Consider the following 18,549-nt stretch of genomic DNA (forward strand, 5'->3'; position numbering starts at 1 on the left):
TCATCTATCCCCAGTATCCCAGCTGGGCTCGCGGTGGGGGTGACGCGAGCGCGGAGGGAGAGTACCCCAATTAGTGGCGTATAGGGTCTTGAGCTCAGCCTTACGCGTATCTGTTTGTCCTCAGCCCCGAGGTGCGTCCCGGATCGCAGCGCGCGTCTAGCCAGAAGCCTGAGCCCCAGAGCATCCCGGGAGCGCCGCGGGCCGGTGCTCGGCTCGCTGGGCCATGCAGCGGCGGCCGCAGCGGAGCTCCGAGAGGCGGTAGCGCCCCCTGTGACAAGGCCCGAGATGCCCCTGCCACTGTGAACGGTGCCGCCCGACAGGACACGCTCAGCCCCTGACACGCTCGGCTCTGCGCGCCTGAGACCAGCACCGAGAGGAAAGAGTGGTGAGCGCGGCAAAGGCCACTCGGCGCGGGCAGGGGAGACCGGCCGGGACAGCTCAGCGACACGCACTCAGGCTGACTTGGGCTGGTACTGGTGGCTAGGAATGTCGTCCTGGACCAGGTGGCATGGACCCGCCATGGCGCGGCTCTGGGGCTTCTGCTGGCTGATTGTGGGCTTCTGGAGGGCCGCTCTTGCCTGTCCCACATCCTGCAAGTGCAGCGCCTCTCGGATCTGGTGCGGCGATCCTTCTCCTGGCATCGTGGCGTTTCCGAGGCTGGAGTCTACCAGTGCAGATCCTGAGAACATCACCGAAATGTGAGTTCCTGGTCCTCTTCCTTCTTCATCCTCTCCTTGACTCTAGGGCTAGGCTGGTCAGGCGGGTCCCTCCTGGGCATGAGTGTTGTCTCAAGTCTGGGGAGAAGTCAGAGAAGAGAGGTGCAGGACTGGGCCGTGTGTCAGTTACCTGTTTCACTGCCTTGGTGCTGTTAACACTGGGAGAAGTGTGATAATTTAAAATGTTCTAAATAATAGATGTCTATTATACGGTATTCTTATACACTTTATATTCCAAAGCCCTGCTGGGTGTGCTTTAGTCTTTCCATATGCAATAACTTAAGTTTTGGACATTTTTGTTTCATAAGGTTCTCTGTGTATATTGGGTTAGGAGCAGTTCCAGTAATATTTATGAGAAAGGAGGTTAAAATAAGTAACTTTGGAAAAATCTGCTGAAGGAAGTTAGAGTGTCTCCCCCTTAGCTTCTTTGAGAGCTGGAGTTTACCAGTTTCCTTTTTCATTTTATACATCAGATTTTGCATAGGAGATTGCATCCAGAGATGGCCTTGAAAATAATCTGTAAGAGGAGAAGTTCTGAGTGTTGAAATGCACTGGGCTCAAAAGAGAAAATGTGATCCTTGGAAGCCTAAAAGCCTGGTCTGATTTAATTTGGACTTGACTTCCCAGAGATAGAATTTTGAGATCATTTGGATTATAAATCGTAATTGCCCATTGAATAGTTCCCCAGGAGGAGGTTGGATGATAAAGCAGCATGGAATACTCTGATGAATACTGTCTTCACCCTGGGACCCCTATGTCCCTGGAAGTGCTTGAACTTGTCCTGGTCCATTGGAGAAGCAGAATTGTGTATTTCTGGCCTCGTCTGATGCGTTGTGACAGTCTGTTACCAACTAGGGGCTCACCAGTCCTTTCTCTAGTATTCTCTTGTTCCTTCTATTAGAGATTCCCCCAGCCAGCAACTTTGCCCTTTTATATGTTTCATTAACATGATATTTTATTCATCCATAAAAAGGATTGTAAGGCAAAGTTTCTCCTGGTTTACTTGAGACTGTTGACACCAGGAGAGATAGCATTGAAAGTAAGGCTTGGGCTGTGGCCTTCCGGTTGGCGAGTGCGCATGCATCTCCCCCCTCAACACCGTGCCCACCACCCCTCCCCCCCCCCCCCCCCCCCCCCGGGCCCCGCCTTGGATAACACACACCCTGGCTATGCCAACGTTGTTGACCGAGACAACCTGTTTTTTAATGTAAGTAAGAGACCTTCCCAGCCTCTGCTGTTTGTCCTGTTGGTGATGCTCTTGTTAGAGGGCTCAGGCAGAAGGAAATGACAACAGAACAGAGGAAAACGTGCCGGCCCAGCAGTGCTGAGATGTGCCGGGAGCAGCCAGCTGTCAGGCTGGATCCAGGATGCTCAGATCGCAATCCTTTTGGCAAGGAGAGCGGCAGGCAGAGCTGGACAGGAAGGGTGGGTAGGGTCCTGACTGCGCCGACGCTGGCTTGGGCTGGTAGAGGCTCGCCAGGCTGGTCAGAGTGTCGGTGGCCTTTTGTCAGGATTTGTGTCTTTTTCATGAGATAGGGTGTCAGTAGTCAGATGGAGGAAGCCATATGGAATTCAGAGCCCTTCAGACTATTTTGAGACCATGAGGAATGCCTGAAAACAGTTAGGTGGTGTTTTCTTTTGTGATTGTTTTAAAATTCTGTATTAGGTGCTAGATAGATAATGAAGGAGGAAACATAGGGCTAATTATTATTTTTTTCAGTTTAGTATTTTTAAGGCCATAATTGGAGGAAAACTCTTTAAAAAATATTATTTTACGCCTGAGTGGTCTTAGCTGCCTGATAGATATGAAATTATTAATAACAGATTTGCGTAGAGTTTTCCTATATCAGTTCTCACAATTGTTGTTATTTCCTTTTATCTGATGGCAGGTTCCTATTTTCAGGCTTACATTTTTTTCTTTTTACATTTACTAAAGCATTTGTCACAGTTATTCATCTAATAATAGTAATCATAATTCCTAATTTCTACTCATTTTCTTCTTCTGATTTGAAAATCCATTGAGATTCAGGGGATGGAGTGGTGTGTAAGCTCAGTGTATGGGAATGGGGAATTAGTTTAGAAACAGGAGTCAAGCTGATAGAGGTGAGCTCTGAGAAAAAGTACTTTTCTCTGCTCATTCCCTCAGCTTTATTTGAGCCTTGTCAGTTTATGCCCCAGTGTCTTTATCTGTAAAATGTATTGAGATCCTTGTTTGGAAAGCACTTCATATAATTATTTTGAATTCTTTTGCTTTGATCTCAAAATGACATCAGTGGTTGGGCTTGTTTCACTCTCATCCTTATATGACACCATCTGTGCTCTCTTTCTTACATATTAATATTTGCTTGAACAGCTTTTCAATTCTTGGCCAGTGGATACCAGCTACAGTTGGAACCAAATTACACTTTTTTTTTTTTACTTTGTTATTCGACCCAATGGTATTCCTAAAATAACCTGTTTTAAAGTTCTAGTTTAATGAAGTTTAGCTGAAATGATATGTTTCTGTTTTTTAAAAGTAGGACTAATGTAGCTAAATAAAGTGTGATTAGAACTTGCTGAAACAGTTTACTATATCATTTAAAAATAGTAAATCTCTTAATATCTATATGTTGGGGAAATTGCCTGAGAATCCACATGGACAGAAGAGCCCGGTGGGCTACAGTCCATGGGGTAGCAAAGAGTTGGCCATGACTGAGCGGCTAAATACACTGGGGAAAAGTCACAGTCACTGTGCCTTTTAAGGTTCAGAGAGAAGCCATGGTAGAAAATTTAAAAAAATATACATATAGACTAATTAAGGGAGAGGATTTTATTTTTTGATTCTACACGTATGTTTTAAGCCATGCTGACATTTCATTTTCAGAGTCCTTGTTTGAACCTGTTTTATTAAAAATCTTCCCTTCACAGTATCTGTCTCATATTCTTTACCCACTGATGTGACCTATGTCTAGGTCTATGTCCATCTATAGTTACACTTCACACCTGCCTAACGTCACACTGCTAAAATGTGCCAGCTTCTGTTATTTGGAGATGATTATCCCAAAGCAGTGCTACGTTAAATTTACAAACAATACTATTGTCACATATAAACAGGACGCAAGAGTAAAGTCTGTTGTTGGAGTTATGTAATCAGCCATTTAAGTTTCAGAATGTGTCAAAATGCTTCCCAAAAGACACGTTCTGTCTCACCCAGTGGTAAGAGATATGGTTCAAACATAAAATAGGTCATGGAGTTTTAAAAATCATGGTCAGAAACACATGACATAAAATCTACCTACCACGTTAACCATTTTTAATGTGCTGTTCAGAAGTGTTAAGTGTATTTACATGGCTGTGAAAGGGCATGCATTTTTATATTGCCCATATTTTATGAAGACCAGCAGTGACTTTTTATTTCTAAATTTCTTTGGTGACATTCGCTGATTTGGGATTGATATTTGGAGACCAATCTAATATTTTTCCTCTTAGTACAACGTAAATAGGATTTGTAGCTTTTGCTGCTCAAGCCTCTGTATGTAATTCACTGTTGGCTTGGTTAAGAAATTGTAATGTTATGTCATTAATACATTAATTTTGGCTCTCTCACCTGCGTAAGCTTTTCCACTGCTGCAGTTAATTGTACTAAAATATTCTGGCATTTAAAAGGATTCAAAGGGATCAGATTTTATCACTCTGATATTTACTTCTCAGTCCCTCCATTGGGAGTTCTAGAACCTTGAACTGTGCTTTACATGCATTTAAGAACTACAGCCTAAGTTTTCATTGTGGTTGCATAAGCCAGATTGGACTTGTTAATAAATTAGGCCGTCTTATTTACAGCATTCATTATTCAATACAACTTGCAAACAAGTTAAAAACACTCTTTCTCCCTAGTGAAGCTATTCACACAATTCAGCTCAGCACAGCCATTTGAAATCTCAATTTCATACCTTCTGTCTCTACGCTGAGGAAGTTTTTATTACATTGGATAAAACAATTGAAAAGCCCTGTGACCTTCTGACCCTACTTTCTTCCACCTCTCCCTCTCCATCACCTCCCATTAACTATACAGGAAAATGTATTTGATTATTTTTCTTCTCCAAAAAGTGATATTTCCTTATGGGAATTCAGAGCACTAGAGTTGAGCGAAGAGCCTGGGTTATATATTATTACAAGCAAGTATTGGGAAATTAAGAAGATGTGGTCATAGCTACCCAGTTCTGTGTTTAATTTTGTTTAAGATCTTTCACTGTTTCTATCCCATAAACCTCTGTTTGTGTTATTTCTGACATTTTCTAAGTCAAAAAGTTGGCTGAACAGCTGAGAGTTGAGGTCTCTTTCTCCCCAAGAACATTCTGCATGATTGCTTTGACTATCTCTAGGTTGTGGGGGTATAAAACCTAGAATTTTTCTTTAGCTGGGGAAAAGGAATTTAATTTTTGTTTTTCGACTTTTTGTTTCTTCTTCTTCTTTTTAAAAAATCTTTGATACCAAGCAGGTGCCTCCAGTTTTAACTCATTGTTCATCCTGCCTGTTATCAAAATAAACAATATCAAGCCATTATTGAATATTATACCCTGACATTATCCATCCAACTATCTTTACTGCTTCTCTAGAGAGATTCTTGTAGGTTCAAAGCAGTAGGGTAGAATGTAGCATTGTACCTGCTGCTCCTTATAGCAGTGTCAATTTTTTATTTTACTTACTGTTTACAAATCAGTTGGGTGATTTAGGGGAGCAGTTATTTAGACAGGGCAATTTTTTCCCTCATTTGGTGTATGTAAGAGAAAGAAAGGGATAGAAAAAAAATCTGAACCATGAGTTATTAATAGTTGATTGATCATTTTCATAATCTATTTGTTCTAAGTTTTAAAAAACATAAATCCCACCCCCAGGTGGCACAGATCTGAGCCCTGCAGTGGCCTGATAATTTTAGCTTCGTATTTGATTTCTGATTGATCTCTATTAAAAGAGGAAAAGAGCCCACATAATCAGGATGCCTTCTAACCATTTGCTTTGCTCTCTGGGCTGTCCAAAGGACTGTGAAGTGGTAAATATTGATCTCAGAGATGAAGGAGTGAATGAATGCTTGTGGTTGTTATAAACCTGGGGAGAAAAATAATACATAGGTACTAAACTTGCATATTTCAACTCCCCACTCCACCATGTTACAGAAAGCTGGAATTACGTGATCTAGAAGCAGCTCCTTAATGTTTCTGGGTCTGAGCTTGTCAGAAGTAAACCGAGGGCTTTGGACCCCGTACTCTGATTCTGAAGCTCCACAAAGCTTCAGCTGTGGAGAAAGTTCAGTTTATACATCAGCTCTGAAGTAAGGAGTGGTGCTTAGAGCCCGGCAATGAGAGTATCTGAGGACCTTCCATGTCATCATGTCCTGTGTGCATGTTTTCAGCATCTGCTCTGAATTCTCCAAGCCATCCATGTCTTTTTAAAATCATTAAAAATTAATTTTTTATTGAAATATAGTTGATTTACAATGCTGTGTTAGTTTCAGGTGTACAGCAAAGTGAATCTTTTTATATATATTATATATAATATACATATATATTATATATATATATAAATGTATGTGTGACAAATAGATGGGGAAACAGTGGAAACAGTGACAGACTATTTTTTGGGCTCCAAAATCACTGCAGATGGTGATTGCAGCCATGAAATTAAAAGACGCTTGCTCCTTGGAAGAAAAGTTATGGCCAACTTAGCATATTAAAAAGCAGAGATATTACTTTGCCAACAAAGGTCCATCTAGTCAAAGCTATGGTTTTTCCATTAGTCAAGTATGGAGGTGAGAGTTGGACTATAAGGAAAGCTGAGCACCAAAGAATTGATGCTTTTGAATTGTGGCGTTGGAGAAGACTCTTGAGAGTCCCTTGGACTGCAGGGAGATCCAACCAGTCATCCTAAAAGAAATCAGTCCTGAATATTCACTGGAAGGACTGATGCTGAAGCTGAAACTCCAATACTTTGGGCACCTGATGTGAAGAACTGACTCATTTTAAAAGACCTTGATGCCGGGACAGATTGAAGGCAAGAGGAGAAGGGGACAACAGAGGATGAGATGATTGGATGGCATCACTGACTCGATGGACATGAGTTTGGGTAAACTCCGGGAATTGGTGATAGACAGGGAGTCCTGGCATGCTGCAGTTCATGGTGTCGCAAAGAGTCAGACATGACTGAGTGACTGAACTGAACTGATGTATGCGTATATATTCCCGTATTTTTTTTAGTTTCTTTTCCCATATAGTTCATTACAGAGTACATCCATGTCTTTTTAAATGTGAGATACTAAGAAGACTGGTGGCATGTTAGTGCTGGGCTGATGAGTCCAAGTTCACAGGGTCACTTAAAGTCAAGATCAAGGAAGGAGAAGGGGGCCTTAGAAATGCTCTGCTTTAACCCCCCTTGCGTGAATGAGGGGCAGAGAAGAGAGTTGCTTTTCTGGCCATGGCACATTAAAGACATCATGAGGCTTAGAAGCTTCCTGCTAGCATCCAAAGGTAGTGCCAAAACCTTCCCTCTAGGGGGCCTCCCCTCTGTTCTGTTTCCTTGGACTGAACCTGACTCCAGTCCACCATTTTAGAAGCATCAGGGATGTGAAGACAAGTTTAGTCTGGCTAAGTCTATGGGAACCCATGTCTACTGGAGACAGAGCAGTTAAAAGTTCATGAACTACTGATCACAAAGCAATAGCCTGATCTTTGCATGAGAACAAATATATTTTTTTGTTTACTTTACTGTGAGTGTGGTTGTTTGTTTTAATTTTAACTCTTCCTCTTCTCTAGCACTTTCACAAAAGCCAGGCTGCAGAGAAAGGCCTTCATGAGTTGGCTGCCATGAGAGATGCTGACCTTGCACCGGCTGGACCATCCAGGCAGATTAGGATTGGAGCGAGGTCAGAACAGACAGAGCATAATGGAGGCCACTGCCCCAGAGTCTTTGCCACAGTCAGGGGTGGTTATGTAGATGGAGGAACCCACAACCTTATATACAAAATCTGTCTTGGCTCCCATGAAAGCCCTGTGGCCAGAGAGTACTATTCTTTCCAGCCTTCTCTTTGCTTCTGGCTTCTCATGGCCCCAAGAGGGATAGCAGAGCCAGTGAGCAAGCTTAAGAGTTGTTGACTCCCATTCAGAATTCATTCTGCTACGATTTTGTACGTTGTACACGGCCTGTGCTAAGCCTTTTCCAGTACAAGCGCGCTTCTGAGACATACCTCTGGTTTCACGCAGGGCTTCTCCCCAAGGTTCCTGGAGAGCACTTTACAGACATCTGCTTATTTAGGTTTAAAACCTCGCTCTGAAGTAGGTGGGAAGGTTCTGACAGGCTCAGAGGGACTGTCAGGTTGATTGGCTTGCCTGAAGTTCTTTGGTCAAGCTGAGCGTATTTCAGGATAGAGGTTTATGCAGAGTCTTGCTTAGGGCTTTGTCTGCTTAGACCCACCTGTTCAGATCTGGCCTTGAGAGTACAGGCAATTTTAGGAGAAGTGTAGTTATTCAAATAAATGTTCACAAGTTAAACAGCACAGTAGTGGGAAGGAGGTGAATTGAGGCTTCATCTTGTATCTTTCTCTTCTACTATCATCTCCTTTGTAATCTGTTGTACTCTTAAGAGGTAAATGATTTATGTGCCCTGGAGAATATAGTATCTTCTAGTATAGAATAAAATTTTGATAACTATACATCATTTAGAATCCCTCTTTTATTGCAAAAAGTGACCTATTATTATTGCCCACTCTTTCCTATAATCTTCATATTCCAATAATTTCCTGAACAGACCAGACACACACACCCTAGAATTCTATTTGTGTGTACAATGTGTCTATGAATATATAAATATAGGCATAAAACTCTACTAGGTGTGGTCCTTTCAGACTTAAGAATCTTGACTTGTAAAGTTTTTTCTAACAATTGAAGATTTACTTCTAGGCATTTTGGGGATTTAATTGACACACAATGTTATATTAGTTTCAAGCCTACAACATGATTTTCAATATCTGTATATATTACAAAATGATTTCCTTAATAAATCTAGTTAATATCTATCACCGCATGTATGTGTGTGTGTGTGTGTGTGTGTGTGTGTGCACGCGCAAGTCTCTCATATTCTGCTCTTTGTGACCCCATGGACTATATAACCTGCCAGGCTCCTCTGTCCATGGAATTTTTCAGGTAGGAATATTGAAGTGGGTTGCTATTTCCTACTCCAAGGGATCTTTCCAACCCAGGAGTCTAACTTGAGTCTCTTGCGGCTCCCACATTGGCAGACAGATTCTTTACCACCGCACCACCTCGGAAGTCCAATCACCACACATAGTTAGCACATTTTTTTTTCTTGTGATGGGAATTTTAAATCTACTATCTTAGCAACTTTCCAAAAATATATTACAGTATTGACTGTGGCCACCATGCTGTACATTATATCCCCACTCAGACTTTTAATTTTGTTTTACTCTGTCTGGATTTCTCTCAACGAGAACCCAAGAGAAGTTCTTCTCTAGGTGAAATCTGAGCTTCAGGGCAGTGACTCTGAGCTGGGTTATCCGACCCAGCTACTCAGAAACTCACATGTCTGTCCTCTTTGATCAGTTCTCAACAGAAACAAAAAAACATTACTGGTGAGGTATTTTCGAACAATTCTACAGTAGTGTTATTTAAACCAAGAGACATTAGAATTTTGATTTTCGACCTCTGAAATATCGTGCCATTTAAGAAGGTGGGCTCTTGTGAACTCTAATCTTTGCCATAAAAGTTGCTTTTATTTCATGTGCCCTGGAGTCCCCTGCTGCAAAGTGGCAGAGGGGCCTGGGCCTGAATCCTCTGACTATGGCTCACAGTGGGGACAGTTTGCTTCCCTTCTTCGGCCTTGGCACACTTGTCTTAGAATGTGTGTGCAGGCCTGGGAACTGAGGTGGGCAGGGGAGCTTGACATGATGGCCGCTGAGTTCTCTGGCAAGCCAGAGAAAAAACCCAGCCAACACAAACCACACACCCTTTTTGGTCTGCTTCTGGCCTTACTTCACAGCCCCTCTGCTAAGTGAGAGGTAAAGAGCCACCTGCCGATGCAGGAGACGTGGGTTCAATCCCTGGGTCGGGAAGATCCCCTGGAGAAGGGCATGGCAACCAAGTCCAGTATTCTCGCCTGGAGAATCCCATGGACAGAGGAACCTGGAGGGGTACAGTCCATAGGGTCACAAAGAGTCAGACACGACTGAAGCAACTTAGCACATGCACACCCCCGTATTGCCCTTGCCCTCCTGGGTTTGGCCTTTTCCCTTTGTGACCCTTCAGTCTCCTTCTGTTCTTGGTCATGATTTTTATTCCCTTCCACACTGCCCTCAACATACAGGTACACACACACTCAGGCAGGTGGTTCGCTGCAAAGCCCCTTCCATGGACAGTGAAGAAGTCTTGTGTTGCAGAACCCGTGGGTCAGACACCATGGTTCCAACTGAAACTGGCCTGCCAAGGTCAACTCACTCAGAGAGGCAGCAGTGTAAAGGACTCTGGGTAACTGGATGAGGAGATGGGAGTTTGGTTTCAAGTTCACACTCTCACAGTTTCAGAACTCGGGATCCTGGATAAACCATTTAATCTCATCAGCCACCATGCTGTACATATTATCCTGAAACTGAAGGTTGGGATTAGTTGGATGCTAATCTCTAAAGAGTTCTGTGATTCTGAGTCAGGCAGCCACAGGCGCCAGTCTTTTCTTTTCTGTTGTGAAATTCACCCTTGCCTCCTCCCCCAGGCCTAACCCAGAGCTTGCTCCAGGTCTGTAGGTATCTTAAGCAACAGAGTCCTATCTGTGAGTTTCTCTAGGTTCACCGTTTTGGTTCAGGTTAGATGGCTTTGCAGGTTACCTTCTCCCTGCCAGCCTGCGTGGCAGTGATCCCAAGGTTTCCCACCCATTGAAACAACTATCCCCCCACCCAGAGGTTAGCTTTTTTTTCAAACATGCACTGTCTACCTGCACGTTTAGGCAATTGCATCAGCTAATCCACTCGTTTACATCTGATCGGAATACCTGCTACCATGTGTGTCTGTTCTGACCTTTTCAGGCCACTCTTGGTCCATTTCTGTGGTCGCTGCTCCAGAAGGATCTCTAGTTGGCTTGCCTTTTTGCCAGTCTTCACTTTCCATGACCCCCTAAGCAGAAGCTTGCCTGAAATCAACTTTCATCTTTTTGCCTCCACCAAGTTTCATTTTCCTCCGGGCTGGAATAGTTTGCCGCGTGTTTCCTGATCGTCATGTGGGCTGCCTGTCATCTAAGTCAAACTTCATGCCCACGTTAGTTCAGTTCAACTAGTGTTTATTGAGGACACTGGTGATGCTACAGACCACTTAGGTACTTTACTGAGGCAAGAAGCTTCTGAGTAGCTTATACACATGGGAGAGAGAGAGAGATCTAATTTTAATAGAATGTGATAAGGACAGTCAGTGCACATGAGGCTAAAACCCGCATTTACGTGGTGATTGTTTTCAGCTTGAGCCAGACATGGGACCAATTAAAAAGGGTGTTTCCTCTCAAATGTGCATACTTTTTATTGTTAATAGTGGGAGGCATGGACGTGTAGACTGGATGTGAGCAATCCGCATGCCTGCTTTCTATGATGACAGCAGGCCAGCTGAGTTTGGTTATTTTTTTCTCTGTCAGTACTGTGATATTTTTGTGGCTTTATCCACTTATATTCCATATGAACAAACTGCCTGTATCTGAAACCAGCCTTTCCCTTCCAGTACACGGGAAGGGCAGGAGTGTCTTTGGCTACAACTAATCACTCCCCCTCTATGACAGATCCCATCCCCTTTAACTTTTTCTCTGTTGATGACTTGCCCTCTCTCGTCTGAATTTTCAATCTCTTCCTCTTGTCAGTGTCAGAATTTAAGCAGGACTGGGTCCCTTCCATCTTAGCAAAGTTTTCCTTTGGCTCTGTCCCCTTCTAATCCTTCCAGGTCCCTTTAGTCTTGGCCCTTTTCTCTCTTCCTTTGACTGCCGATCTTAGAAGACTGGTCTGCATTCTGTCTATTTCCTCCCCTCTGAATCCAGTCTCAATCCACTGCTTCATCAAACTTGCTCTCCACTGCATCCCAAAGACTCATAGAACTAATCTAAGGCAAATTTCTCTGCCCTTCTCTTATTTGCTTCTTAGCAGAACTTGGCCTCATTTCTCATCCCTTCTGAAGCATTCTTTTTCTTTGGCCTCGGTGTCAATGAAGTGTTCTCATTTTCTCCCTAACCATCTGGCTGGGGACAGTCTTCTTACTTAAAGGCTTCCTTTCCTCTGCTTTTCTCCTAAAAGTCGACATCCCTTCAGCCTTTGTCCTAGGGCTGCTTCTCTTCCTGAGCTATGTCAGCCTCACTTATGACTTCTGTTGCCTTCTGCATTCTCCTGATGTCCTAATAACTGTCCCCATCAACTATAGTGATGACCTTTGGGTCATCTGTCTACTGAACATCCTTCTTGGATATGTCATAGTGCATCACGCTTGACATTTCCAAATTAAATCATCATGGTCACCCCAAACCCATTTCCAGTGTTCCCTACCTTAATGAATGGCGCCACTGCCCACTTGGTCAAAATGTTTTGTTTCGCATGGCAAAACCTTGGCTCCTCCCACTCCTTAACCCCTGTATTCATTCGGTTATTGTCTTGCCAAGTCACTTCTCTAAATATTTTTTATATTTGTCTAATTCTTTTTATCTCTACTGTCCAGATTCCCTCATTCATTTATTCTTGCTTCCAACAGATACTAATTGGGATCTGCTCTGTGTCATGCTAAGTACTTGGGATATGGTTGCAAGCAAGATTGACCTGGTTTCTTTTCCTTTCCAAGCTTGCAGTCTGGGAGGAGAAAGAAACATCAAACAAATACTTACACAACCAAAAATTTAATTCAAAACCATCATCATTTTTTGCATAAAATGCAGCAGCTCCTATGTAGTGTTGTGGTCTGCAGTCTCACCCTCTTTGTGTCCATATACCACACTATGTTGGAGTGGGCTTTCTAAAATGCTGACCTTATGTCATTGCTTCTAATCACCCCATGGCTCCCCATGTCTCTTAAAATAAAGCCCAAAGTTGTGGTTTTATAGGTTAAAACAAAACCAGATTATCACTATATTGCTATACAGTAAAGCATATATAACTGTCACATAGATTCAGACACACAGTCAGCATAACAGTTGCTTTCTATACCAGCAGATCTATAAAGGAGAACAAATTATTAACTGGAACCATGCTTGGTGATCTTGGAATTAGAGCAAGGGCACTTAATTCTGCATTTAAAATGTTAAATGGCATTAAGTTAAGCTTGCCTGAGGCATCCATCTCCATAATGGGAGAGCCTTTACAAAGGGGAATGCAGAACTTGAAGTACTTTGGCCCAGACCTGTGTCCCCTGGATGGACACTCCTTTCTCTCTCCTTTATTCACTGCCCAGCACCAATTCTGATTGACACATTCTTTCTTCAGAAAGGTTAGTGCCTTTAGCCAAGACTTGCTCAAGCCTGGGAACCCTTCTGAGTCTTTAAAGTGATTTTGCACATTTTTTTCTTTGAAATGGATTAACGTTATTATATGGACTTTTATTCATAATTAGTTTTTAAAAATTAATATTTGAATGTTTTAAGAGATATAAACAGTATAAAGAAGTGTATCACGATAAGTTATTCTCCCTCCCATCATGGGTTCCAACTGGCCAATCCCTCTGCCTCTCTCTCCAGTAGAAACTTAGATTTTAGTTTGTATGCTTGCTTTTAGGAAGAGTCTACTCAAGCATGTGAGTCTACTCACATACGTGGGTATATATGTACGCATATATGTATGTTTATGTATACATATATATGGGTATATAACTGTCTACATTTTTTTTTTTACTGTTAAGTATTTTTTTACTTAACAGTGTATCTTAAAAATGTTTCTGTATCAACGTATGTGGGACTTCCCTGGTGACTCAAGAAACCTCCTGCAATGCAGAAGCCACAGGAGACGTGGGTTCCATCCCTGGGTCAGGAGAATCCTATGGACAGATGAACCTGGTGAAGTACTGTCTGTAAAGTCCCAAATAGTTGGATATGGCTGAAGGAACTTAGCACGCATGTATGCATCAGCATATGTACTGCAACCTTATTTTGTCACAGTCACACAGTTCTCATGGAAGGAATAGATTTCATTTGACTAATTTTTACTTGGACACCCTGTGTTCAAGTTCTTGCACACTTGCATAATTTTATCTATAGGAAAAGTTTCTAGAATTTGAATTACAGGGGCATTTGCATGACATTTATGATTTGATAGATATTGCCAAGTTGTCTTGCGAAAAGATCACATCGTTTTATTCTGCCACCCAAACTGGAAGCACCTGTTTTTCTACAGCCAAGCTGATACTGTTTGTTATCAAAACTTTTGACCTTTGTCAGTCACATTCCTGGGAAATAGTGTAGCATTATTGCTTTATTTCACAATTCTTTAATTATGATTTGTTAAACATCTTTTTATGTAAATGTAAGTAGCTCAGTTGGCTTAAGAATCTGCCTGCAGTGCAGGAGACCAGGGTTCGATCCCTGGGTCGGGAAGATCCCCTGGAGAAGGAAATGGCAAACCACTCCAGTATCCTTGCCTGGAGAATCCCATGGACAGAGGAGCCTGGTGGGCTAGAGTCCATGGGGTTGCAAAAAGTCCAGGCAAACCTGAGCCACTAACACACAACGAGCCATTTGTACTTCTTTTTCTGTGAACTGTGTATCCCTTAGGCATTTTCTTTTTCTATTGGATTGGTGACCTTTTCAAAAAATTGATTCGTAAAATCTGTTTAGCAATAAGAAAATTTATGCTTTGTCTAATGTTTTGCTTGTCTTCTGATGTTGATCATAGTTTTTGGTTACACAGACTTAAATGTTTTTGTAGTAAAATTTATTATTTCCTTATGACTTCTGTATTGTAAATGAGGCTAAAAAGAGTCTTTCCTTCCATAAAAGTATAAAATAAGTCTCCTATATTTTCTTCTTTTACCTCTACTATTTCATGCTTTTGTATGGTTCTGTCTGGATTTTTAAAATATAAAAGGTGAAGCAGTAAAAACAACTGTTTCAAGATAGCTAATCAGTCTATCAGGTCTCCTGACACCATTGATTATATTATTCAACTTTTCCTTCACTAATTTAAAATAACAATTTTAAATTAAATATTTAAAATTTAAATGAATTCTAATATGGTTAAGTATAAAGATCATCCTTGTGTTTTGGCTTATTTTGGGATCTATCCTCTTCTGTTAATCAGTTTGTCTGTTTACATACTAGCACTAAACTTTTTATCTTCTGAAGTTTCACATATATATTTATGTATTTTCTACTTGTATTAGTCTTACTCATAAATTCCTTTCAGAATTTTCAGGATTATTCTTACATGCTAATTTTTCCATATGCATTTTAGGGACTGCTTTCCTAGCTCCCCACCACACAATATTGATGTTTTAAATTAAGACAGCATTTATATTTGTATATTAAAATCTCACAATTTCTTAATAAGTCATAAAAGCCCTGCACTCTCTAATTCAAGCCCATTTCTCCAGCCTCATTTTTTCTCTCTCCCTTTCTTTAATAGGATGATGCAGTCTCTCCAAGTTTTCTATTGCTCTATGGAGTTATAGTCTCACTCGCCTCCAAGGCTTCACACTGGCTGTCCTCTCTGCCAGGAATACCATTCTTGTGGCTCCTGCCTCTGACTACCTTCCTCTGCCTCTCTTCCTCTGGGCTACACGTCTCTACCATGTGCTTTTACAGCCCCACCCAGTGTTTTCCAACCCTATCATAGGTCACTTAATATGTAAATGCAGGCCTATGTGCCAGTCTGCATGCCCTCTTCTAGTATGAAGTAGGTTTAGTCACTCAGTCCAACTCTTTGGGACCCCATGGACTATAGCCTGCCAGGCGCCTCTCTCCATGGGATTCTTCAGGCAAGAATACTGGAGTGGGTAGCCATTCCCTTCTCCAGGGGATCTTCTCGACCCAAGAATCAAACCTGGGTCTCCTGAATCGCAGGCAGATTCTTTTCTGTCTGAGCCATCAGGGAGGCAGGGACCATGTGGATCTTGTTTATTGCTCTTCCCTAGCACAGTGTCTCGGAGAAGGCAATGGCAGCCCACTCCAGTACTCTTGCCTGGAAAATCCCATGGATGGAGGAGCCTGGTGGGCTGCAGTCCATGAGGTCGCTAAGAGTCGGACATGACTGAGCGACTTCGCTTTCACTTTTCACTTTCATGCACTGGAGAAGGAAATGGCAACCCTCTCCAGTGTTCTTGCCTGGAGAATCCCAGGGACAGGGGAGCCTAGTGGGCTGCCGTCTATGGGGTTGCACAGGACATGACTGAAGCGACTTAGCAGCAGCAGCAGCAGCACAGTGTCCTAGATTTCCCTATTATCCACAGACGCAAGGATATATATGTGTGTGTGTGTGCGTGTGTGTGTGTGTGTATCCCCTTCTCCTACAAATCTATCTTTTAGAATTCCAAATGAGAATATTTATAAAGTTGTTCTTTGGGCTGTCAGTGTGTAAATTTCTAGACATGATTTTCATAAAGTCATCAGGTTAATATGTTTGTTTAAATAAATAACCTTTATGGAATTAAATAGCACTATGCTGGTTCCTGCACAGTAAGAAATCAATTCATCATAAAGACAGCATCTTTGGAAAGGAAGAAAGGAAGAGCTTTGATGAGGCAGGATTATTATGTATCCAGCAGGAAGGAGAGACAGGGAAGAGATGGAGGGTGAATGTAAGCAGATAAAGAGAGATGCAGAACAAATCAGCTCAACAACAAGGGTAAATCCAGGAAAGAAGAATCATATTAGGGAAATTCTATCTCCAGTGAACACATGGGTCTAATGAGGAAGATTTGTGCCTTTTCTGTTTTATAATAGCTAATAATGGATATCCCTGTGGATCAAATGCAGTTTTCCCTGTGACTGCATTTATGGCGTTTCACTTAAAAAGCGATTCTGGTGTGAAATTTCAGATGTGATTTATCCTTCTTGTAGTATGGATGATAGAGGCTGCACATTTTTCAGGGGTATGAACAGTGTGTCAAGTCCAGTTTAATGAAGCACCTGTTCCACATACTTTTGCACCTTTACAATCAGGGTGCATTGGGCTGATCCTGTAATGTTTCATGGTGCTTCGTTTGTATTCATAATAATTGACATTATCAGTCATTTTAGACATTTTAATAGTTGTTTGCAAAACTGATCACAAAGCAACTGATAGACATAAAAGATTTGAAAGTCTTTTAAAAATAGAGTGGGGAAGAATATAGGTGAACAGATTGTGTTGAATAATCCAAAAAGATAATTCTCCCTTGAGATAAATAATATCCATTTATTTATGTTTACACGATGCAGTATGTTCATAATATACATAACAAATGAAAATCGTTTAGATTCCTTGTGTGTTTTGAAATTTAAACTTAAAAAGGAATGGCCATTATGGAAGGAACATATAATATTTACCTCTTAAGAGAAAAGTACTATTTTTGGTTGAGTCACTGACTCTCATGGTGAACCCGGGTGGCCCTCTGGGGCTTAACTTCTTTGCCATCTCATTTATTTTCTCAGGGAATTGCTTTCTCATAAAAACAAAAACAAAAACAAAAACCCAGAACTTTCCTAGAGCTTAACTGCCTGGTGACTTGAAAGCATTGCTGAACCTTTTATTTACGCCAGGCTACCCTAGAGTCCGCTCTGTCACCACTCTCTCTTTATTGTAGATTATATCTATATGTGTACAGTTCAGTGTGCCACAGACATTCTGTTGACAAAGTTATCTTTTCCAGCAGATTCCTGAAATGGAGGACAGGCGTTGACTGATAAACATGGATTGATTGCTTGATTGATCCATTTATTCATTCATCTAGTCAATTAGTTAATCAACAAATATGTCTTGACTATGTTCTCCCACCAGGTGGTTTTCTGGGTCCTAGGTAATAAGACTGAGGCCAGCTCCTCCCATTTATATGGCTTGTTGTAGGTCCCCAGTCAGATCATTGTCCTGCACAGCTGAACTCATCAATAGCACCACAGACAGCAACCTTGGACCCTCCCACCACCACCACACACACACACACACACACACACACACACGCATGCGCGCGCACACACACACACACACCTTGGACCCTCCCACCACCACCACATACACACACACACACACGCACACACACACACACACACACACACACACACACAGAGAATTGTGCCTAGAACATGCTCATCGGCAACAGGAGGACAGACCCACAGAAAGGCCTGCATAGGCCCCAGGAATGGGCTTAAGGGTCTTTGCGTAGAAAATTCTGAGGTCCTACTAGGTCAAGACGGGCAGGTGTGATTTCCAGGTGGGAGCATCCTGCTGCCTCATATAGAGGAGTACCAGAGTGAGGGCCTCTGACATGCCAGGGCCCACTGCCTAGAGCTAAGGGGCAAGGTTGTCTGGGTGTTTGCCTTATGGATCTGACCTTGGCTTTGTGATAGTTTTGAGCCATAATGTGCTGTAGAGTAGAGGAAGTATAGAGCTTTTGCATAGGAGCATACAGAGGGGACCAGATGCCATGATCTTAGTTTTCTTAATGTTGAGCTTTAAGATAACTTTTTCACTCTCCTTTTTCACTTTCGTTAAGAGGCTTTTTAGTTCTTCTTCACATTCTGCCATAAGGGTGGTGTCACCTGTGTATCTGAGGTTATTGATATTTCTCCCAGCAATCTTGATTCCAGCTTGTGTTTCTTCCAGCCCAGAGTTTCTCATGATGTACTCTGCATAGAAGTTAAATAAGCAGGGTGACAG

The 18,549-nt window shown here is 42.1% G+C and overlaps 1 protein-coding gene across 1 annotated transcript in view; it reads left to right on the forward strand.

The window, feature by feature from the left end:
- The first annotated feature begins 486 nt into the window (after positions 1–486).
- The window catches only part of NTRK2 (neurotrophic receptor tyrosine kinase 2), a 393,599-nt gene continuing 375,536 nt past the window's right edge, over positions 487–18,549 (forward strand). Inside the window, exon 1 of the mRNA XM_052644926.1 lies at positions 487–698. Within this exon, the coding sequence (XP_052500886.1) occupies positions 487–698 (212 nt within the window). The remainder of the gene's footprint in view (positions 699–18,549) is intronic.

This window comes from Budorcas taxicolor, chromosome 8 (assembly GCF_023091745.1).
Source record: "Budorcas taxicolor isolate Tak-1 chromosome 8, Takin1.1, whole genome shotgun sequence".
NCBI classification, from domain to species: Eukaryota; Metazoa; Chordata; class Mammalia; order Artiodactyla; family Bovidae; genus Budorcas; species Budorcas taxicolor.